General features: G+C 39.3%; 1 protein-coding gene across 2 annotated transcripts in view; it reads left to right on the top strand.

The window, feature by feature from the left end:
• Positions 1-24,868, top strand: part of DPP4 (dipeptidyl peptidase 4) — an 82,150-nt gene that overhangs the window by 51,514 nt on the left and 5,768 nt on the right. For both annotated transcript variants that reach the window (XM_061135556.1, XM_061135557.1), the window contains exons 13-23: positions 1,471-1,578; positions 1,855-1,922; positions 3,083-3,136; positions 3,528-3,649; positions 5,377-5,424; positions 5,665-5,763; positions 7,880-7,949; positions 10,823-11,017; positions 13,407-13,461; positions 14,069-14,168; positions 16,839-16,903. In XM_061135556.1, coding sequence (XP_060991539.1) covers positions 1,471-1,578; positions 1,855-1,922; positions 3,083-3,136; positions 3,528-3,649; positions 5,377-5,424; positions 5,665-5,763; positions 7,880-7,949; positions 10,823-11,017; positions 13,407-13,461; positions 14,069-14,168; positions 16,839-16,903 — 984 coding nt within the window. The remainder of the gene's footprint in view (positions 1-1,470; positions 1,579-1,854; positions 1,923-3,082; positions 3,137-3,527; positions 3,650-5,376; positions 5,425-5,664; positions 5,764-7,879; positions 7,950-10,822; positions 11,018-13,406; positions 13,462-14,068; positions 14,169-16,838; positions 16,904-24,868) is intronic.

Raw genomic sequence — 24,868 nt, forward strand, 5'->3', positions numbered from 1 at the left:
TTGTTCAGGCATTGATTGGGCAGAGGGGAGAGGTTTGCCAACATGAAAAGTGGTTTCCTCCATGGCAAGAGACATGCTACACTTCCTCACGACTCTTTGAAAAAAATATGTTTTTTCCTCTCTGTATTTAACCAGACAGATGCCACTTTTCACACATTTCTACTAGGCACAACTCCATCCAGGGGAAACAGGGAAATGTATTAAAAAGATAAGGCTGTGAACACAGGTCTAGAGAGGGGAATGTGTTTCCGAGCTCTGTAATGAGAACACCAAGTGTATTGCACGCCTCGGCTTGCTCCATAAATGAATTCGCTTTGAATCACTAAATAGAAGAGAGAAGCATTTTCCTTCCTTCCCAAAATGGGAGCTGATGAGAGAGGAAACAGCGAGGGTGAAGTGAACCAACAATTTTAAAAGACCATCTTCTACCTGCTCTCAAATGTAGTAAGGAAATCGAAGTCGAAAAGAGACATATTCTTATCAGGCTGGGAGAGACCCTCTTCTGCTTAAACGACATTATGTTCTGAAAACTATCTTTTATCGAACTGTAGAAAATGGAAATTTTGTTCTATATTTCCATACAACTATTTTTTTGGGTAAATTGTTGATCCTATTTAGCAAAATGAGAAGGCTTATAATAAAAATGATAACTATATGAATGTTTCTGTATGAAATATACGACAGACATTCCTTATGGTATCTAGTCCAGAAATGATTAAAGAGTTTCTAAGTCTGACTTTCAAAAAAATGATGTATAAGAAACAGGGTTGGGGGCGGGGTATCCCTCAAATTACAAACCACCCTCCAACCAGAAACAGTCAAAAATAATATTAGTCTGTTTCAAGAAAGCACGTTGTGACATGGAGGAAGTTTACTTAATAGAACTGAAAGACTGATGCTATTTATTTTACGCTTGTATGGAGACATCATAGCATTATTCTCCACAAACAGAAGATGCCTGAGGGTAACAATGACCACTGCTATGTGTTGAATGTCGTGTGTAATCCTCCCTACATTCTTTCATTTGCATGCATGCATGTTAAGCCACTTCAGTCACGTCCGGCTCTGTGACCCTATGGACCATAACCTGCCGAGCTTCTCTATCCCTGGGGTTCTCCAGGCAAGAATACTGGAATGGGTTGCCATGCCCTCCTCCAGGGGATCTTCCCAACCCAGGGATCAAACCTGCATCTCTTACATCTCATGCATTGGCAGGCAGGTTCTTTACCACTGGTGCCACCTGGGAAGCCCATTCTTTCATTTGCTCCCCGCCAGAAAGCCCTTAGGAGTTAGATCTTTTGTCTGCATTTTCTAGGAGAATTTTCTCTTGAGACCCTCTGATTGAATTTGGCAAGTAAATGAATCATGGGTTTTGAGCATAGGTGTTGGAAGGACTTTCTGAAACTAAAACTGGTAGTGAGCTAAGACTAATGTGCTTTAACATGTTTTATGTTTCTTATTATTTTCTAGTTTAGGCCTGCAGAGCCTCATTTTACCTCTGACGGGAATAGCTTCTACAAGATCATTAGCAACGAAGAGGGTTACAAACACATTTGTCACTTCCAAACAGATAAGAGAGTGAGTATTTTTACACGATTTATTTTGGGTTGATCTCCTTTTTTTGGGAAACTAATTTGAAGTGAAAATCATGTGGTAAAGTCGATCACGATGTACAAATAATCAGACTAATTCAGATACCCCGGTGGTATCTGGAGTAGGTAGGATGGGCGGGGGGAGACCCAAGAAAAAGACCTGAGATTACCTGAATTCCTGATATAAATTATTTAATCCTCCCCTTAACTTTGATCAGAGAGAGTCTAATAAACCTCTTTTTTTTTTTTTAAATCCCATCAGAGTTGCACATTTATTACAAAAGGAGCCTGGGAGGTCATTGGGATAGAAGCTCTTACCAGTGATTATCTGTAAGTATTCTAATCATCAGTAGGATGTCAATGTATTTGTCAGAATCACGCCCTCCTTTGCCCAGAAATAAGGAAAAAATCTTCTACAAATAAAGAGTAGTCTATTTGGAATGTGTTCAGGACTTTTTTCTTTCTAACATACGGAAGCCTTAATGATTTTCACATATGCTCAGCAGACTTGATACCATGCCACCAACCAGCACTACCTCTTGCTCTTACCTGCTTTACATTAGAGATGCTGCAGCCTCTTTTTCTTAAACGTTTTGGAACACTGAACTATTCTGGGGCATTTTGATAGATTTCAGGTGACACCGTATGTTTAGAAGGCTTGGAGAGGCTACCGTATCTGTCTCAGCCTTAACCTGTGGCAAATGGAAAGCTTTGTGGAGGCTGTCAAAGACCCTGCACAAAATGGTGGGACCGGGAGTGTTGTTTTTCATTAGAACTTGAGGCACTTTTATAATTCTGTATCGGTTTCACCACAGAGGAGTTTTGCCATTGCTCAAAGCAGTTTTTGAAGGTCCTGTTTAAAAGTGGCTCTGCCAGTCTCAGAAGGATGGGGCACCTGCCACTGAGTGGTCTGTGTTATGAGACAGAGAATATGGAAAACAGTACAGATAAATGAGGGCTTCCCTGGTCGGTAAAGAATCTGCCTGCAATGCAGGGGACCTGGGTTCAATCCCTGGGCTGGGAAAATCCCCCGGAGAAGGAAATGGCAACCCATTTCCTTCATTTTTGCCTGGGAAATCCCATGGACAGAGGAGCCTGGCAGGCTGCAGTCCATGGGGTTGCAAGAGTCAGACACAACGTGGTAACTAAACCACCACCACATAGATAAATGGGGCTTCAACTTCAGACTAGTTGTCCAGTCATGTTTTTCTGAAAGAAGACTTTTTTGAGTTTTTGCTTGTCATTTTAACTAAGGGAGTCATCCTCATATTCAGATATTTTAGCCTGTTAAAAAAAAAAGAATCCCCTATTTATAGAGATGATGCCCCTATTTCTGAGAAATAAAGGGGCAGGGAAAAATGATAAAAGTCGGGCAAGCACTAATACACATGCACTTGTATGAACACTAATGCTGGTTGTTGAGTTAAAGGGAGTATACTTGACTTTTTCTGTAAAACATAATTAATACATTTCATTTGTTTTCTCCCCAGATACTACATTAGTAATGAATATAAAGGAATGCCAGGTGGAAGAAATCTTTATAAGTAAGAATTTTATCAAAGTGTTAACGAGCTTTTAGCTAATGAACAATTTCTGGCTTTTATGTTTTCATTTTTTATTTTATTTTTTTTTTTGCCTAGTCCTAATATATTAAATTGGAACTACTATCAAATGCTTTTATTCCTCTTTTATATAAACCAACCCATATGTCATCAAAAAAGCATGACTTTATTAGATGCTTTGTGATATTTGCAAACAATGGGAGGTTTGAGGTTATTATGGATTAAGTCCTGCATTTATTGCATATTAACTCATTAAGTTTCATGAGTATTCCTTGGCATTCTGATATCCTTGAAACTAGTACATGGCATTATTTAATTCCTTCTTTCATTTATCCCTTAATCAAGTACTTAATTTCCACCATTGGTTTTACAGAATCCAACTTAATGACTATACAAAAGTGATGTGCCTCAGTTGTGAGCTGAATCCAGACAGGTGTCAGTATTACTCTGTATCGTTCAGTCAAGATGCAAAGTACTATCAGCTGAGATGTTCCGGTAAGTTTGAATTGAGCAGGGGGTACCCACAAAGTCCCTCTCAAGTCATTCCCTCCATCCCCTCCCCTCTCTGGACAATCTTCTCACCACCCTCCTGGCTCAGCATCTCCATCCCTGAAACCTCCTTTTTAGTGTCCAGTTTAGGAAATATTTTTTCTGCCTTGATCATTTCTCTCCTATTGAATCTGAATGCTTGAAATTACATAAGTCCTTTTCCCTTTCCACTCAGCAGGTAAGTGGTGAGTTAGCCATCTTTCTTTCTCCTTCTAACCAAGAGGCTTGCTTTTAGACTGAAAGCACACATACCCAGAGCTTATGTATGACAGAGGCACTTTTCATCCTTATATATACACCTAGGGTGCATTTTTTAATGCAAATTTTAATTGTATGCACTTGCCCCTTTAAATGAGAAAAAGGTACGTAAGGTGGGTCTTGTGACTCAGCCTGCTCACAGCTTCATCTTCTATAACTATTGTTATTATTGTTTTCTTTATTAAAAAATGAAGAAATCTGGACGAAGAGAGGTAATGTGATTTCACAGGTCATGCAGCTAATAAGACGCTCAAGAGGATTTAGACACAGGCCCCTGCCATTAAACACTAGATGACTTCTTAAAGTGAGAGCAAGAAGTTTGGATATGCTGAAAAGTTGACAAGAACTGTCCATTGCCAAAAAGAGGTCTCCTTATTTGAACCTTTCTGTACTGGCATGCTTTAATATCATATTTTTCTTCCTAGTTCTTTACCATGGCTGTTTCCAGAAACCATTTTTGGGCACGTGTTTTATGTATATCAGGCACTGTGCTCAAGTTTTGTATTCATAATCTTATTTGATCCTTAAGAAAACTCTGTAATGTAGATATGATTGTCCTAATTTTATACATAAAGAGACTGAAGCATAGGTATGCTGTCCTGAGTCACAAAGCAGGAAAGTCAAGGATTCAATCCCAGGTCCTTAGAATGCCTCCACTGTGGTTCTGATCAAGTGTAAAAATAGTGTGATCCAAATGTGTCAAAATTAAATAGCTCACTAAGTAGCTTTTTCTATACATTACCTTCCACTCTGCAACTACCACAGTTGGGATAAATAGTGAAGATCTGAGCATGTGAGAAAAACACTTTCTCATGCCAGGAAGGAATCGCTTATCCAAGTCAGGCACACTGCAGATGTGCCGCCTGGCCCAGTCCTCCATAGTGGGGACAGCAGCGGATGGGATCTGCCCTTTGAAGGCGGGGAAGTGGAAAGTGGAGCGGCAGTGGAGTGTGGGTCGGGGGGTACCTGTCTCCGGAGCTCCACCCCTAGTGGGCAGGGCCTGAGAGAGGGTGTGGCCTCTCTGGACCTCGGAGTTAGAGCCAGGAAGGCTGGTGGCTTACCCTGGGTCTCAAAGGCTTAGTTCACAGAAGAAAGAATTGGGTTCAGACATGATAATGTGCGCAAGGCACTAAGCAGGGCCAGATGTGCAATTTCTGTTTCATTCTCCAGAGCCCGGTGCCTCTCCAGTAATATTAATACTTCTTAGACTCAAATTGCGCTCATTTTATGGAAAAAGAAAATCAGCTAACACTTATAAGCCTCTTATCCACTGTGATATTCATTCTATCAAAGCTAAATGGTGTCAAAGTTATATCAAAGTTAAATGGTAACAAATGCTATTTTTGAAAAGTATGGTATCTTTTTTTTTTTTTTAAAGCTCTGAAATATTGTTTTTTCCCTGATTATGTTAACAGGTCCTGGTCTGCCCCTCTATACTCTGCATAACAGCAGCAATGATAAAGGTAACATTTTCATATTTTATCCTTGGTTTGCTTTTTAGGAAAGTGTGTGTGAATAGGAGCAACATGTGCTTAGCATAATGGGATTTTCTTCAGCTTTAGAGTGTCTTGACAATGACTTGAACACAAGGTTTAAGATATGAAGTGTGTATAGTCTCATCAGTGAATCACCCCCTTGTTCCTTATTGCCTTGCACAATCCAAATTCTTCACGTTGTAACAAATGCTTCAAATATTTGTTGAGAACTGAGAGTCCTGGAAAACAATTCAGATTTGGATCAAGTGCTGCAGGATGTCCAGATGCCCTCAAAGAAACTGGACTTCATTCATTTGCATGGAACAAGTAAGTGAAATTTCTCTTGGAATGTAACTTTTCACGGAAACACCAATAAAATTATAACTAAATGTAAATTGATCTGACAGTATGTATTTTATACATAAATCTATTATAATGTTATTTTTCCATGAAATGTTCTATCACAAGAATGACTAGTTTTACATTTTTTTAATCTAAAAATATAATAGTCTACATAAAATGTATTATTTTAAATGGAAAATACTTGGATAAATTGCCTGTTGCTAGCTAGTTCAGTGTCATCCCATTAAGTAATTTTATTCTACTATTAAGTATTAATTGTGTTTTTAACAATGAAATACTAATATATTTTACCTTTAACCCAAACAGATTGAAAATGACTTGTGTAAAAAAATTAAGTTTGGCTGTAAAATGTTGAAACTTCAGTCCCAGGATAGAAATCTTGAATATTTTCCTAATCTCCTCTCCATGATGGGCCCTGGCCTAATGGCCTGATCATGTATTATGTTCAGGGACCAGTAAGAACAAGGGGTTTCTTTGAGTAGGAAATCCTATTATTTTTTTTGTAGTTGTTTTTATTTGCTTTTTTTTTTCCCATTAAGGGCTAATAATTCATAGGGAAGGGGGGGCATCCATCAAGAGTGATTTATTTTAGATTGTTTTTTAATAAAGGATAATAATAGAAGACATTCAGCTCCTCCAGTTTTAAGTGGCAGGAAAAGCATGGGGAGTGGAAGGTGCTTCTGAAGAAGAGCTTAGAGCAATGCTCCTGAAACTGCAGGTGCTTATGGATCACCTGGGACCTCATTAACGTGCACATTTTGAGCCAGCCTGTGAGCGTGGGCCCAGGATTGAAGCTTGTAATAAGCTCCCACGTGATGCTAGTGCTGCTGGCCCTTGAAACTGGTTTGACTGGCAAGGGCTTAGGGTTTCGAAGAGCTAACTGGACTTCCTGGAACAGAAGGCATTGAATATTATAATATAACATATTAAATATTCGGATGTGACCCCCAGAGAAAAGACTGTGCATCTTAAAAATTATAGGAAGTAAAACATTTCCAGTTAACTAGTGTTGATTCAAACAAAGGAGAGATCAAACACTGGGTTTGACATATTTTTAAAAAGCATCATGATCAACTGATAGTTTGACATTCTACTCAAATATAAAAGAGACTAAAATTTTAGTTCTCATAAGCACATTTGATCAGAAAGCATAAAATAACCAGCAAAATACAAATTAAAGAAAAATCTACCTATATAAAGATTGTACTCTTAAACTCTTCTTTTTTTCCTCAACTAAAATAATTATAACAACCAAAATACAAAAGAAAGGTGAACATAAGGAAGAAACATCTCTAGAGATAAGGAATTTTTTCCTTGTAGGTTAAATCTACTGAAGCTGGAAATATTCTTATTAAAATATGAAACAGCTCTCCTCTCTCTCTCTCTCTGTATCTCGTTTTTAAAGATTAGTCTAATTAGCCTGAATTTGGTAGCAAAGGTAACCAATTTATTTTTTAGGGACAAATTTTACTAAACTGATGTTAAATCAAGCAGAGAGAATTAAACAGACCTGCACAAGATCGTGCAGAACAGTTTGCCCCACGTAAACCTAGTTTCATTCTCTGAAACACAGAGCTGAAAATGGGAACTCATCTTACAGCCTGGGATGGCAATAAGAATTACAAAAATGTTATTAAATCAGAATTTTAAAATAGTGTTAAGGCCAACTAAAAATCCTAAACATCTTCAAAGAAATTCAAGAAGAGGAAAACATTTTGGAGGAAAACTTAGAACATAAGCCATAAACAAACTAGATAAGTAGATCAGATGCCAAAGAACAGAATCATAAAAACAAAACATTAGCAATTCTAAGATGCACTTTTATTTTACAAAACACCAATGTATTTAATAGATCCATTAGAAACAACTTTGTTTTAACCTTAAACTAATATTTTAACCTGAAAGAGAATATTTTTTATAGCTGAAAAGCATGCTAAATCAAAACGGTTCATTTTCTTTTTCTATAATAATTTAACAAATTGCTAAACTCTACATGTTACTTGTCACTGACAGAGATAAGAAACCAAAACCGTGTGCTAATGTGTTCTTAATTCACTAATTAATCTTTCTGTTTGTTTAGAATTTTGGTATCAGATGATCTTGCCCCCTCATTTTGATAAATCCAAGAAATATCCTCTGCTAATAGACGTGTAAGTATTCAAGCTAAAGGAATAATGTAGAAGTTAACCATTGTACATGTTTACCCAGTGTAGCTCACTGAAATTTCAATAGAGACAAATGCATCCTTTCTTGCTTCCTGAATTATTGTAGAGCAATTTTAATAATTCTTCCATTTTGCAATCACAGATCCAAGCCTGTATTTTCTACCATCTTTCTAATAGAGAAGCTAGACACTCTTTTTCCCTCATAATGGCATATGGGTTTTGTTTTGATTTTTTTCCCCCTTGAACTCCAAGGGAATTTGAAAGAAATTCTCAAGTCCCCATTTTCATCCTTACCTCTTAGACATTTTAATAAGCAATAGATGGGTATTACTAGTCTTCACAGTTTCCTTATCCCTAAATTTACCCAGATATCTCTCATTGGTGGTCTTTAATTCATTCCAGTGTCAGGTTTCTCTTTATGTAGTTCCTGAAATATCATTGCCTGGTATTTTCCATTTCCTTTTTTGGTGAAGAGAAGATATGATATGAGAAAGTATTCATTATATAATTTAAACTTCTCCACGTCCTTGAGAAAGTTCTGAAATCACAAGTCTTTGAGCAGTAAATGTGAGCTCCCATGAGGTCTAAATATGGTATCTTTGCATTTTTGGTAATTAGTAGGAAAACATTTTACTTCAATCTCCAAAATTGCCCTGACCTCACACATAATGCCACAATGCCACTCTTCCTATCCCAGCTTGCCTCATTTCCTTTATTCAAAACAAAACAAGCCAACACAAGTGCTATGTGCCTGCTGCATGCCAGGTAATTTGCCTTATTTTGTCCGCATTGCAAGCCTATGTAGTCAGTTCTATTGGGTCCATTATACAGAAAAGAAAACTGACAACTTGGGGATACTTTCCAGCTGTTACTAGCAAAAAAAAAAAAAACAGAAGGAATACAGATACTAACATGAGACACACCCTTTATACAGCACATTCCCCTGCATTTACATTTCCATGTAAACCAAACATAAATGTTCAGAAAAAGAGAAAGAGGTATTTTAAACTTTCAGATACACTGTTGGATTCTCATTACACCTAAAAATTTAGTCAAATTTTGACTACAGTAACATTCACTTGCTTGGGGCCTTAGCCCCAGTACCGAACAAGATCCTTTACAATTAAAAAAAAGTAATGTTTTCACATAAGGGTTTGTTTAAAAAGAGAAAAGTGATATTTTTATCTTCTTGAAATCCTTAGTAAGTAATAACTAGATCTCCCTTTCATTAGGAAAGTTTAAAAAAACATGGTAAATTCAGGCCCAGTTCTTTTCAGTGATTTTCCTCTTCATTTTCTTAGATGTCTGAATCTTTATTTTCTATTTTTAAAAATAGTGTTGCTTAATCTTCAAGCTTACTTAACCTGACACATAGTTAATACTAAGGGAAGCTATTAACTCTACCAAATTTAATATCATTGAAAGGACCAGGGTATTTCACAAGTTAAAAAAAATGTTTACTTGCTTAAGAAATTCATGAATGCCTTCTTTTTCTAAAACTTAGAATGATACAATATCTAGTGTAAAATTAAAGTTGTACAATGAAAAAAAAATGTGAAAGTGTTAGTCAATCAAAGTGTCCAACTCTTTGCAACCCCATGGACTGTAGCCCATCAGGCTCCTCTGTCCATGGAATTCTCTAGGCAAGAACACAGGAGTGGGTAGACATTCCCTTCTCCAGGGGATCTTCCCAACCCAGGGATGGAACCCAGGTTTCCTGCATTGCAGGCACATTCTTTCCTATCTGAGTCAAAATTAAAGTCATACAATCAATATTTGGCTTAAAACAAATTCTTTTGACTGCCATCCTCAAGGAAAGGGAGGAAGATGTTAACAAAGGTGTCCAAGCAGGTCTTGTCCAATTCTGTTGGCAGGGAGAGTGAACAGATGAGTAGGAGAGATGGGCTGGGAAGGGAAGAGTTACCAGAGAAGATCTGGGTCCAGGAGTCTTGTAGATCATGCAAAGAAGACCTGTTTACAAGATCTGATGACCTGGAGGAAATGTCTTGATTAACAAATGGAAATGAGAGGACTTGATGAAGACTGTATACACAGCTCTGTATGGATAAGTTACAGCCTGTGAAGAATGCAGCTATGAGAGAATTAAATTTGTTAATAAGTAGAATGCCAACAATAACCCACTTTCCAATAGTCTATTTCTTTCTCCTTTGAAGTGTGGTTTTTTTTTTTTTGGCTGCACCATATGGCATGCGGGATCTTAGTTCTCTGACCAGGGATAGAACCCATGCCTCCTGCACTGGGAGTACAGTCTTAACCACTGGATCGCCGGTGAAGTCCCTTCTTTGAGGTGTCCATTCATACTTTGGCCCATTCCACAGTGCCTTGTGGGCCTTAGTGAACAGCACTGTGCTGGCTATTGAAGCAAATGCAGTGCATGTCCTACAGCAGTCAAAGTCCTTAAGGAAGTTCTAATCAAGGAAGCTTGTAGTCTAAGAGTGTTTGTAAGCTCAATCAGAAAGATATACTTGAAGCTGCATTTATTGTCATCTTCATTATTTTTTCATTATACAATTCCCCTATTCTAATTATTAGAGTATTTACTTTGATTTCTAAGATATATGCAACTTAGTAAACATTGGCCTGTGAAGTCTGTGTTTGATGGCAATCTTCAAAGATAAAACTGATGGGCATCTTCGGAGGAAACACACAGCCATTATAGTCATGTTGCCATGACTCTCAAGTTTGACAGGACCCATTGAGAACACCCTGGCAGCTGGCACGATTTCAGGCTCATGAAAAGGAAAGATGTACACCTCTTGTCCATGGGGAAGAAACTCAAGCCTTCTTCATTTGATTCAGGAAAACCACAAAGGCTAACAATTTGGCATTTTTCACAGATATGCAGGCCCCTGTAGTCAAAAAGCAGATGCTATCTTCAGACTCAACTGGGCTACTTACCTTGCAAGCACAGAAAACATTGTAGTAGCTAGCTTTGATGGCAGAGGAAGTGGTTACCAAGGAGATAAGATCATGCATGCAATCAACAGAAGATTGGGAACATTTGAAGTTGAAGATCAAATTGAAGCAACCAGGTGAGTGACTAGGAGGTGAATTCAAAGGCTGTTTAATTCCCCGCCCCCCCATTTATATTTTAAAGTTGTGAAGTATAAAGAGTTTCTAGTGTCCTGGGAAGAATCTTTCATCCTTGGGCTAGATTTTTAGTGAAAATATTATGTTTAGACTTAAAAGGGAATTGATATGTGTGCCACCATCTTCTAGCAGTAGGGACTCAGAATTCATCAAACACATGGACAAAACAGGGATAAATGCGCCTCTGAGTGAACGTCTAACTAAACAAGCAAGCCACTCCTATAGTCGAGGATAAACAGAGGAGATTGGTGTATTTATGTCAGAGTAGGATGACAACCACGAAGTCTTAGGAGTGGTTCCTACATTCTGCTGAGTGAGAGCTCCTCCCCCAATTTGGGAAAGTTGTAGAATACGACCATTGTCACTCAGTTATAAGGGATCCTTTAAGGATGAAGCACATCAATTGTGAGGCTATAAATAGATGTGGTCTGACTTAAGAAAGATTTTAATCTTAATTGGTGGTTACCCTGGCGTGCACATGTAACATGCAGTGTTTTACAAACTGCCTTATCCCTGAAGCTACACAGCAACCCTCAGAGATGAGTGTTCAGACCTTACACTTCAGGTAAAGAAATGGAGGCTCTTAGGTTAGATAATTTGCCAAGACTGGTCAGGTCTTGAATCTGGGTTTCCCTTCAACTTACTTTCAGTTGCATTCAACTGGTAAATGGGGAATGTAGTCTTTGAGGTTCCATAACCACCTGCAGAGATGTCTGAAAAGCATAATAAATTAACGATTTTAAATAACGTTGTGAAATCAGAAACTAGGAAATGGAAAAAAATTGTGAATGATTAAATGGATGGAATAAAATGCCTTTTAAAAAAGGAACAACCAACAAGCAGAAAAGATAATTTATTAAGTAATCCTAAATTTGTTAAATCAAAGTTAATGATTAGCTATTTTCCTTGAAAGTAAAAAATAAATAAAGAAAAGATTTAGATAAGAGCATAAGTTGTTTTCAAGACTGAGGCTTTGATATTTTACAAATTCATCTTTATTTATCCAGATTCTGTGAGAAAGGGCATGGCTTCCAGGGCTTCTCAAGTCTAAAATGATAGAATTGTGTTATCCACAATATACAACTCTGTTTAAAAAGTAATGAGTAAATAAAAATAAATGGAAAAAAAAAAGTAATGAGTAGTTGCTTTTCAGCAACTCAAAGGAACTATGTACAACAACACAGATGAATCTCACAGACTGTTGAGTGAAAGAAGCCAGGAACAAAAGTATATATCCTATATCCACAATCAAATTTATATTGGTACAAATTCAGGTGGAATTTTTCTGGGATTGAATAAAAGATTTTTTTTTCAAAGAGAAAAATGACCCAGAGGCTTCTGGGTGATAGTATTGCCCCATTTTTTGCTTCAAGGTATGCTCACTCTGTAAAGGCTTATGAGCTTGTACACTTGTGATTTGGTACATGTTTCTGTATGTATGTGTTCTAAGTTTAAAAAGTTTACATGAGAAGATGAGCTGAAAACTACTTACATTGAATTTTTTCTAATATTGCTTAACTCAGGGCAATCTAAGACATATACCATCAATTGAAAACAAAGATTCTTAAGGTCACATATAGGTCAGTGTGAGGGTCCCCCACCTCCCTCAATACTACCAAGTTAAGAGTCCCATTTGCTAGATTTTTTTTTTTAAGTAAACCAGTTGCCTTTTGATGTAAGTCTAAGACTAAGAAATAGACGCAAAGAATATTTTTCTCCTTTCTTTACCTGGATTCCAACCATACAATTTAGTGACGAAACGACATCTTAATCCTTCAAGGAAGAATTGCTTCATATTTCATAGTGTTGAGTTAACTAATCAACACCCATCATAAGAAAGGATGTGTTTGAGAATGGTGTTTAAGTTCTCAGGTAGGGGGCCCAGAGATATTTCTAAGCCCTGCACAGATGTTCTCCAAGCTCCCATGTTTCTCTATTGCAGGGGCAGCTTCTCTCAAACTGAAAAACATCTGGAGAGATTTAAATTCAATTATGTAAAAAAAGTGCATCTGGGCTGCAAATTTTTATATACAGCTGTGAAAAAAACAGCCAGGATTTGTTTTCTGTGAATCATACAGACACACACACAACACACACACACAGACATAATTTTTATGGACTCCAAAACAAGTAAACCTTGTTCATCTGGCTCTTAAGTTAACAATGATAGACATTGATCTCAGGTGTTTATTTGATTGCTGGCAGCAATTAATCTTAATTTCTAAAAGAATGAAATAGAGAACAAATGGCAGGGTTTCACATTTGTGCAGTTACCTTAGTTTTCTATACACAGTATGATACTAATTCGTGGACTTCTTCCATGTATTTTAGACAGTTTTCGAAAATGGGATTTGTGGACGACAAACGGATTGCAATTTGGGGCTGGGTGAGTACTTTGGCTGATGTATTCCTTAGTGAATATAATCCAAAACAGGATAATTTACTTTTGTTTGTACATATTTGGAGGTGTAAATCGCAACCATCATGTCCATCTAAAAAGGTCCAAATGTCTTAGATTTCTGGGCAATGAGTCCCCCCCAGGCTTACACTTTTGTTTATTACAGTGGGGGAAAGGAGGTGAGCGAGGAAGAAGAGGCAAGAAAGAGGGATAAAGAAAAGGAAAGATAGAGGGGGAGAGGGAAGGAGAGACACTTCTCAGGAGTCCAAAAAAGTAAAAACTTAGAGATTATTGCCTTTTTGTTTTGTTTTTTTTCTTTAACTTTTTTGTTTTTGTCGTTTCATTTTTAATTAGTACTATTCAGCAAAATGTCAATGCTTTCCCTCTTACACCTACCAAGAAAAGGGACCAGGGCTCTGAACGGGTAGTCTGTAGATACTGCCCAATTAAGGCCAATTTAAGCCTCCTCTATCATGCTTTCTATCTCGAAAGAGGCACAGTATATAAAGATGTGAGAAATGTGGAAACTGCGACTTGCCTACCATATGTCCTTAATTCCTTTACCTCCATAAAAATAACTGTTTCCATTTCTTAGTCATACGGAGGGTACGTAACCTCAATGGTGCTGGGAGCAGGAAGTGGTGTGTTCAAGTGTGGAATAGCCGTGGCGCCTGTATCCAGGTGGGAGTACTATGGTAGGTGATGGCCCTCGGTGCAGAGATGCCGAGGGCGAACCTTCACATCTCGATGCCAAAGCCATTCATTTTTTAGTTTCCCTGTTTCTACAGTGAAGAAGCTGATTCATCTTAGACGTACTTTTTGGATACCTGTAATAAAACAGTCTCACTTCTGCTGCTGTTGGGAAAGGCTGGGTGGTATTAAATGCTACCTACATATTTAGCTAGCAACCAATTCTGTTTCCTAAATGTCTTATCAAGAAATTATGTTTTCCACATTTTATAGCATTCCCACTGCTACAGTTCTTCAGATCCCCTTCCTTACCTTTATTCTACTTTGACTTTGGGGCTTCACATATTACAAGAATAAGAGAAGTATTTCTTTCCCTTCAGGTTAAGGTTAAATATAAAGTAGGACTTTGGGTGGAAAGAAGAGACTTTGGCAGGAGAATTCCTGGAGGCTTTGTTTCCACTAAGTAGGTGAAAGCCACTCTAGAATATTCTTTACACCACTGAGAATCTATTGTTCTATCATAGACATGTAAGGCTATGATTCCCAAGGGGAAGGGGTAAGCAGTAGAACTCTAGGTAGTGGGGAAGAGCCAGAGGTGGTGACAAGATGAATTATCTTCCTGTATCTCTTCTGACCCCATCTCAAGTCCTTTCTGCAGTATAATGATAGAATCATTGATAATGAATATGCTTATTAAATATTTTATACTCTAATGTATGGTAGTATATGGTAATACCAAAACTGTGGAAAACTCTAAAGTCAAGAGAAGCCAATGTGTAAAAGATACATCATTGTCTTTCTATTGAAAAAAATTGGAGAACATGGTTAGGACTGATCCTCACACAACAGATTTTTTTTCATATAATACTTTCCTGCTAGATACTAATTGTTCTGTATGATGGCTTATTTCTGGAGACCTCTGGTGGTCAGTAAGATAATATAAACAATCTTCATGAATTTGGAAATATATAATGGTAAGAAGAGTTCATTAAATGTATATGGACCAATCTAACAAGAACTTTCTAGAATTTTTACATGTGTGAAAATTTGAACAATATTACTCAAAAATCAAGTGGAAGGAGTGCATAAATGGTATTGCAAGACACACTTCTAAAGTTTACACTGACATTAGCGAAAGTGAAAGATGCCTAGTCATGTCCAACCCTGCGACCCCATGGACTATACAGTCTATGGAATTCTCCAGGCCAGAATACTGGAGTGGGTAGCCTTTCCCTTCTCCAGGGGATCTTCCCAACCCAGGGATCAAACCCAGGTCTCCTGCATTGCAGGCAGATTCTTTACCAACTGAGCTATCAGGGAAGCCCCACATTAACCCCTGACATTATGCATTTTTAAAATAGTATTTTAAAAATTTTAGATTTTCTTACACAAGAAAACCTGGTTACCATAATAAGAAAGGGCTATTATGTTCTAGAACAAGAAGAATTATGCCTGTTTGGGGGAAAAATTATTTTGCCCTTAAAAGCTATTGCTACTCCCCCACCCCATTAAGTGTACATCCCAAGTTATTTCTATTTAAAGTTAAAAGATGAACATTTTGGGAAAGTCATATTTTAAAGTGTGCTTTAAAATATTGTATTTCCTATATTAGTGTCCTCTAGATATGTACAATTACATATAGTCTGTATTCACTTTAATCAAAATGACAAAATAATAAAAACTCATTTTGGAGGAAAATATTTTGATTTCCATTGAAAGGGCCTGAGCAATGTATATGGAACAGCTAATACTAGTTATCAATGCCAGTCATTCAAAAGGGGTTAGAATGTTGCCTAAGCTTATTGTTTTGATGGTCTATTCTTGTAAATAATTAATTAAATTGGTATTGAAATACTGCTACAATTACAGTGATATTCATGTCATTAATCTATATAGCACAATGGAAACATATTATACTTATTTACTTACTGTAACCTGGCCATTTTTCAAAAAGTTATTTCACATTTTTAAAGTTATATTGGAATTCAGCAACAATACATTTTCTCACTGACATTTTAAAAAATATACATATATGTATACATATAGCTATATGTATATATATGTCTCTCTCCACAAAATGAGAGAAAACATATTTAACTTGCCTTATGATGGAGTAGCTGAGCCAGTATGGGGTTGTACTTCAAATAATGATAACTGAATTTTTTGCTTTCAGTCTGTCCCTCCCCCACCTAAAAAAATATGTTTTAAGTGAGCAACTAGTAATTGAAAATTATGAGGAGTTTCCAGTAGGAAAGAGAATATCCTAAAGTAGGGCATATACATGTGTCAGGACCAAGAAATTCAACACAATTTAGACATTAAATGACTTGCTAATCAAGATCTTTAAGGGAGTCAGATCTTTAATGTAGTATCCTTGTCACTGAGCATTTCACATTTGACTTCTCTGCAGGTGAGTTATTGTTTGGGTTTTAGATCACCTGTTTTGATCTCCCTCTGTCCTGCAGGGAAGGGCTAATGGGAATTGGTTACAGGGCTGAGTATGGAAAGACAGGAGTCTGGATGCATCAACAAGCCAAGCAGAAACGATCAGAAAGGAGATACTTCTGATGGTATAACACTGTAGACCTTTGCGCAAGTTAAGACATAAAGTAACCCAGTAAAAGGGGGAAAGCTTGTATTGTATGAATCAAGTTTTTTTCTTCTCTCCATCACAGACTCCGTGTACACAGAGCGTTACATGGGTCTTCCAACTCCAGAAGACAACCTTGACTCTTACAGGGTAAGCGATGGTGAGCTAGATCCACTTTATAACCTATTTAGAAGTGGTATAAGAACATTTTTAAGTGTATCTATTCTAGAAAATATATATTTTTTATTTCCAACAAAATTCTTGTTAAAAAATAACACAGGTGGTCTAGAGTTACTCCAGTAGCTTCCCCTACTATATTCTGCATAATTACAGCCTTTATCGTATGCTATATAGGTCACAATATGCATTCATTTGGAAATACAAAGCAACACCAGATAATTACTTTAATTATAAAAAAAAATTCCGTTTAGAAAACATGTCAAATTCAACATATTCCTTTAGAGCCCAGAAGACACTCTAAGTCTTTAACCACATATTAAAATTTCTTATGGTATTATCATAATTAAGATGTATGTACAAGCCTGTAATTTTCTTATTCTTCGCCAACTGTGTACATTTTTTTTTTTTCCCACAAGATTTGAGTAAAGCAGGTGTCCTATAGGTGCAGGAGGGTAATACTCTGAAAAGCTCTTGAACCCAAATTACTGAATAGCATCCATCAGGCTGGTTGCCTGCTTGGAAGAGCCAGTGGGTAGGTTACTACACAAATGGGCTATCACATCTGAGATGGGGCCTGGGTGCAGCCATCACTGGCAGCCTGCATGCTAGCGTGGGTGTCACTGCAGGGCCAGGGCACTCTCTTTGGTAGCACATTTGCTTCAGCTGGAATATCAGCCTAAGTACTAGGGACCCTTCAGGGCATTGCACCATTCCCCAAAACTTCCAGATTTTGTCATGTAAGTTGGAAACCCCTAAACGTACAGATGGCTGGGTCAGTCATCCGATGTTTACATTCTTCAGAGGATATTCAAAACTCTTCCCAGGATAGTGAATTAAAAAGAAAGAAAAACAATAACCCATATAATTTAAGAGCACAATTTCTTCTCATCTGTGCCACGGCTCTCAGTGCTTGGGCTTTGTATTCATACATTGGTCTAAGCCATATTTGTACATTTTTGTAAGATGTCATCATTATTAGGGGTTCTGAGCCCATTTGACCAAAGCACAATAAAATGCAAATACAATTTCCAGTTTTGCTAGACATGTATAGTTTAGTTTTACATCTTCCTTTCAGCTTTATTTAGCAAGGCTTGTGTGAGGTGTGGCAGAGAGGGGTATGAGTACATTTGTGTCTGAGTTTGTGTTTTCATCTCTGTTTACCAGTCACAATAGAAAAGTAACAACTGTATAAAATAGATAGCTAATGAGAACCTACTATGTAGCACAGGGAACTCTACTTAATGCTCTGTTGTGACCTAAATGGGAAGGAAATCCAGAAAAAGAGGATATATGTAAATGCATAGCTGATTCACTTTGCTATACAGCAGAAAATAGCATAATAAAGTAACTATACTGCAATAATTTAAAAAAAGAGAGAAGTAACAGCTTATGAAATGGGATGTATGAATCATCTTCTACTACAAAGCAGTCCCATAATCAGGTTGTCCTTATGTCTTCCGATTGTCCCATGTGATACTTTGGACGCAGTTTTTCCCATTCTTTCTGCTCCACATCCAATCAGCTGCTTTAGACATCCTTTCCCTGCTTCATGATCACATTGCTGATGCCATGTGACTACCACCTTTCACAACCATAGCCCCACTGCTCATTCCTTAGCTGGTGTCCCTACACTCCAGGCTGTATCACACACAGAGGTAGGAGCTTAACCTCCACTCATAGCACTTTCATGGACTTTTCCCATGGACTCAACTAAGTCCAGCTCTTATTCTTTAACCAGGTGTTCAATACCTTTCTTACAGGGGCCCTGGAATGTCATTTTTTCCCCTTCCACCTCCATCTATTAGGTGGCGAAGGAAATGGCAACCCAGTCCAGTATTCTTGCCTGAAGAATTTCATGGACAGAGGAGCCTGGCCGGCTATAGTTCATGGGATCACAGGGAGCTGGACTCGACTATGCGACTGTCATTCACTCCATCTATTAGGACACTTGTACTGCTCTCCTGGTGGACTAGCATCCTCTCTTTTGACTCACATGTTTTCCTTGTATATCTCTCTATCCTCAATTTATTATTCTTGGATTCATAGTTACTTTGTACTTCTTTTCCCCCCTCTGTGGTATTATTAGTCATTCAAAGCTTTCCTCCATATTGTATTCTTTGGATCACCCAGTATAAAATAGAAACCTTAAAATCTTTTTTGATTTAATTTTAAAACTTCTTGAGTGGAAACATTGTTATAAAAACTATACATCTCCATCATCTCTCTCATTTTACAGCTCTAATTTTTTTGTCAGTGACCCAACCAGGATGCTTACACTTGAAAGCATCCCTCCTGTGGTGCACCATATTTGGGGCATGGCTAAAAGTCTTTCTCAAATAATCCCAAAGTACTTAAAAAAAAAAATCCCCAAACATCAGAGGTATACTGCCCAGGACCCTCATTCTGACTCTAAATCCTGGTGGATGATGAGTCAAAGTTCATTTTAAAAACCCCATCTTGAAAGTCTTTGAACCTCGAAGGACAGGGTGAAGTCCAAACCTTGATATCCAAGGAAGTCCATGGCACCTACTCTACTGCACTCCAAAAACATCAGCCAACAGGGTGTTTCCTCTTCAGTCAGTCCTCGCCCTAGAGGATAAATAGTTTTAATCTGCCATGTCAGGCTCTATCTTTTTCCAGATTTTCCTACAGGCCTCTCATTCCCATGCCCATCCCCCTCTTCTCTAACTCTGCCCCCCCACTGGCGTGGCCACTTTCCTCGCTCCTCTTAGGTGTTCTCTGCGTGAGCTGGTCGTGTAAATAGAAGTCACTTCCTACTGCCGATGGCAACACACGCGCATTGGGAGCACAGAGTCACTGTCTCACTTTGCTGCACAGATGGCTCCCGAGGACTGTTTAATCCTTCCACGCCAGGAGTCGGGTTTTCTTGGCACAGAATTCTCTGCTGGCAATGGACACATTAAAACTGCCAGTACCAGGGAGCTAAAGGTTCCCAATGTGTTACTCAGAGGAATTATTTGGGTGGGCGATAGTTAAGGTGGGTAGGAGAAAGTGAGGTAGATGTATTCTCTGTGTTGTTTCTGCCCTGTGAGTTGCCTCCTCAGAAAGTGGAGAGCTGAATCTGAGTACCTATATTTGGTGCACAGCAGGCTTTAGAATAAAGCTGCCCTCCTTTGTTTTTTAAATGAGTCTGTGCTTTTGTCTCTGGCAGGAATACATTCAAAGATTCTATTTTCCTCTAAGGCCCCAGCTGCCCCTCTGGACCCCCATCTTCTTTTACTTTTCTTTCCCAGGTTGCTTTTATTTCCTCCCTTTCTGTCTCCTCCTCTCCTTCCCTCCTCCTACCCTCTTGGAAAAAACAAAGGAGACAGTTCCTTACAGGCTTTCCCTGTTCTCTGTCTTCCTGTGGGTCAGGAGAAATAGTCTGAAAAGGAGTCCCGTATAGGATAGCCTGTTGACTTTCTTCAGTACCTCCAGGATAGGAATGACCGAAGTGTGTAACAAGCAAGGTCTTGATCTTTGTACACCTTTTCAACTATAGAATCATTTATCTGTAACCAGAATTATAGCCTTTGGAAGAGACTATAATTTTTGATGAAACTCAGATGAGGAAAAGATTCATTATTAGGTCATTAATGACCCAGACTTGGAAGAATGTAGAGGACAACCAAGAGAAGGACATTTTGTGAAATAAAAGTCGTACTTACTATTTAGGAAAGGAAATTGAAGGAACCTTTTGTATATGTAAATGGAACAAGTGGGGATGACATGTATAGTTGTTCAGTTTGTGCACTGCTAGAAGCCAGTCTGAGCTCCATTCACTAAGGCATGCACCTCTGGGGCTGCATCCAACCAGAAGGAGTGCCTTTTTTTATTCTTACAAAGCCACCATATAGATTATGGGACCCTGGGACTAAGACTTGGACCCAATGCAGTGACATAAGCAGTGATCCATAAGACCCTTTTTGTAGATAATCACCCACCTACTGCCAAGTGGCAAGACAGAAGCACTTTTAAAGAATACCGGGGACTTAAAGAGGAAGAAGACATTCATGCCCCTTAAACTCCAAGGAGCTGGTCCCAGAAGCTCTAAGCAGGCAAGCAAAGTAGAGGGATGACAGTGAAGCCAGTAGGCAGTGAAGCTCTGTGGAAACATTTTTTTTCTGCTGAAAATCTCAGAGCCTCACTTAGTCCATAGCCAATAGAAATGGCAATAGATTTGAGCAAAAGAATCAGAAAGACGATAAGACAACCCTCACCCCCAATATGTGCTCAACTCTGCAACTCATGGACTGTAACCCACCAGGCTCCTCTGTCCATGGGATTTCCCAATACTGGAGTGGGTTGCCATTTCCTAGTCCAGGGGATCTTCCCAACCCAGAGATCAAACCCTCGTCTCTTGTGTCTCCTACATTGGCAGGTGGATTCTTTACCACTGTGCCACCTGGGAAGCCACCACCCCAATAGCAATAAGCAAATAGCGACCATGGCCCCACCTTGAGGAGTGGGTTCCTAACAGTGATGAATAGTTTCTACATGGCCAATCACAGTTTCTACATGGCCAAGCAAATCTGTAAAAAATCATTAACGTGGTAGACTTTCATTCACCTATTTGAGGTGCCTGGTGTTTTAGTTGTTCAGAAGTTGGTGACCTTGTTGGTGGGACAAAGTATGCAGACAAAATTTTTGAAAAGAAATAAAAGAAAGTAGTAATAAAGCATGAACTTGAGCATGACAGAGTACCCAATATGTATGGAAAAGATTAGTGATTTCCAGATCGTGACTGTGGAGCCCCAGCATGCCTTCTGAGCATGTAGTGAGGAAGGGAGGTGGCTGAGAAGCTGGGATTTCACCTTCCCCCCACTCCTCTCAACCAAGGGGGACTCAGTTTCATTTATTTCATTCATTTTTTTATTCACTCATTAAGTGCTTCTATGACCAGATGGGCTTCCCTGGTGGTTCAAATGGTAAAGAATCTGCCTACAATGCAGGAGGCCCAGGTTCAATCCCTGGGTCTGGAAGATCCCCTATAGAAGGGAATGGCTACCAACTCCAGTTTTCTTGCCTGGAGAATTCCATAGGCGAGGAGCCTGGTGGGCTACAGCCCGAAGGGGTTGCAGAGTCAGACACGACTGAGTCACTAGCACTTCACTCTTCTAAGCTCTTTACATGGATTATTAGGTTCAGTTCTCCCTCAAATTCTCTGAGATAAGTGCTCTAATTATCTCCATTTTATTGACCCAGAAACTGAGGTGCGGAAATGTTATATAAGATGTAGCTACTGAGGGGTAGGAAAGGGAGAGGGCACTTATCTGGAGCCAGTCAAGGAAGATTCCGGGAGACACAGAGGAAGAGCATAGGTGCTTTCCATCGGCTGCCCGAGGGGTGAGGCAAAGGAGCAGAGGCGTGGTGGGCAGAGCTGTTTTCCGGGGATTTGTGAAGCAGATTGGATGAACCGAGAGATAACATGGAGCAGGGCTGTGGGAAGAGCAGGCCAAATGGTGGCTAATAAGGCAGGATGGGAGGCTGGGGAGGGAACGGATTCACAGAGAGCAGCATCAGATCAAGGGCAAGAGAAATGAGGCCCAAGTCCTGGGCCTTGTTGCCAAGAGAAGAGGGCAGCCTGGAACACACAGAAGGGACTGATTTAACTTGTAGAGGAGATTTATTTTGCATTTTGCTCAGAATTTGATAGGCTTTTGGCAAGTGTACGAAACAGTCATAGATTTGGCAGTCTTCTGCTAGCAGATTTGAAATGTTCAATCCTTAAGAACTGCTGCATCGTTAGGTTATGCAAAACAGGGTGCAATTTTGTAAATATGCCATCTTGTACTGATTTGACATTTGTTCTATTATCCCAGAATATGCCAAAGGGAGAGAGACCTTCAGATTTAAGCCAAACCTTAACTTGTTTGTTGAGCGCTGATAAAATGTTGACTGCTGTGTGATCTTTAAAGAAACCAGTGTTGCTGGGTGAGGCCTGAGGTAGGGCCCCCTGTCGGCGGATGGGGACTGTTCCCTTGGTACAGTTGTTTGATTAATGTGAACTAGTAAAACATCTGATATGCTGGGTTGAATTAATTTTTTCTTAACATTTTTTTGTGGCCTCTGTTGTGGCATGAATGGTGCTTCCTTAAAGAGCTTCATTTAATATTATTTATGAGGCTTTGACGGCAAGTGGGAGAACACTGAGGGTGCTTTCTCACTGAAGTAATGGGTTGTCCATTAGACCAGTGGCTGCTCTTTCTACCAGGTAACGATGAGTAATTTGGCTATGAAGTAAAGGGACGTTAGAATATGATGTTAAGAGGTGAGGACTTTTGAGTTTGACCTGTGCTCAAATTTTGTTTCCACCATCTATTCGCTTGGAGAGGTTACTGAATCCCTGTGAACTGCTGTTTCCTCATCTGTGACGGGGACAATCAGACCTGCCTCACGAGGTTATTGAAAGGATTAAAGGAGACACCTGAGCCTGCCATGAAGTAAGCTTTCAAAACCATGGCAGCTGCCACCATTATCCTTGGGAAGCAAATTGTCCTTCTGGTTCCTGGATGGCACAAGGGGTAGCTTAAAAATTGTTAGACCTTCTGTTTCTCACAGTACTTCCCCACTCTTATCAGCTCTCTCTTTTATTTCAAAAATACAAAGATTTATTTGTTGGAAGGTAACTGAAGAACCAGCATGATCCAACGAGCAGCTACAGATGGTTCTTCTTGGGGCTTGAAGGAAAAGCTCCTCGCAGAGATGCTGAGGATCGGCATTGCCACTGGTCCAGTCCTTCCCACTTCGCTTTGCCAGGCTGTTGCTGGCAGCGGGGCTCTCCGGAAGTTTCTAGCCTCGGGAGAGTGCCAACTGCACCACCATTGCATCCCTGCCCATTTATCACTCTAAGCTTCCTTTTTAGGAGCTGGTGACAGACTATTCGGCTTCTAACTTAGTCATCCATTTCCTTTTTTATTTCTGTTTCCATCGATAGGCAAGTGGGGATTATCCTATTTTGGTGGGTTGAATTAGCACAATTAAATTATTTCTGGTCATTAATTCTCCCTTAAATTAGCACCTGCATTTCTTTCACTGGCTTTGGCTGCTGCCCTTCACTGATTAAACTGTGCCATACAGCGGGCTGTCAGGAGTCTTTCTCTTTGGAGGAGCCAGGATGCTCAGTCTGGTAGGGAAGGATCGGTGGTTCCGGAGGCAGGGGGACACAGCTGCATCTTTCCCCGAGGGGGGAAATGTTCTCAGCAGCCCGAGAGCCTTGAAATGGGTGTGTGCCTGAGGCTGCCTGGCTCCCACGCACTGAGAGGTCCCTCTTGATGCATCTCCCAGCGAACAGGGGGACGTGCACATTGGAAATGACACTTATCTTGTGGTTGCAGGGGAAGCCTTTGTTTTATTTTTCGCTTGCTGCATTAAAGTATTTGTCTTTCTTTCTTTGTAGTGTAATATTGTTAATGTAAAACAATTTGCATCATGACACTTTTATCACAGTTTTCGTCTTTTTCTCAGTATGTTGCATTTCTCACCATGTCTAGTTCATCACAGCTACAGTGTGTACATCACAACATTTATCTTAGGCTCAGGGTTTTACTTGTTTATAAAAATTGTCTTCTTTCAGCCTGTATTCACTCCATTTAAGAAAAAAAAAGGCAGCCAGAAACTGTTTTGGTCCAAACTCCAGTAGTTATCACATTCCTTGCTAACTGTCCTGCGTATTTATATGTCTCCTAACTATTACTCCATGTTTCAATGACATTTCTCAGTTTTATGGCTTAGGGAGGTTGTGAAGTAGCTTTTGCTCTGCGCTCTGCCAAGCAAGGAAGCCCTGGGAGGCTTTTAGAGGTGGGGGGCGGGGGGAGGTGACACAGCTGTGTATTTGGGTCAGGTCTAGGTGCTAAAGGTGACCATCTTTGGCAAGTGAAGAACTTGCTTCTCGTGGGGAGAAACAAGGTGGAGGAAACAACTGCGCCGGCGCAG

Source organism: Dama dama, chromosome 33, assembly GCF_033118175.1.
Source record: "Dama dama isolate Ldn47 chromosome 33, ASM3311817v1, whole genome shotgun sequence".
Classification (NCBI taxonomy): Eukaryota; Metazoa; Chordata; class Mammalia; order Artiodactyla; family Cervidae; genus Dama; species Dama dama.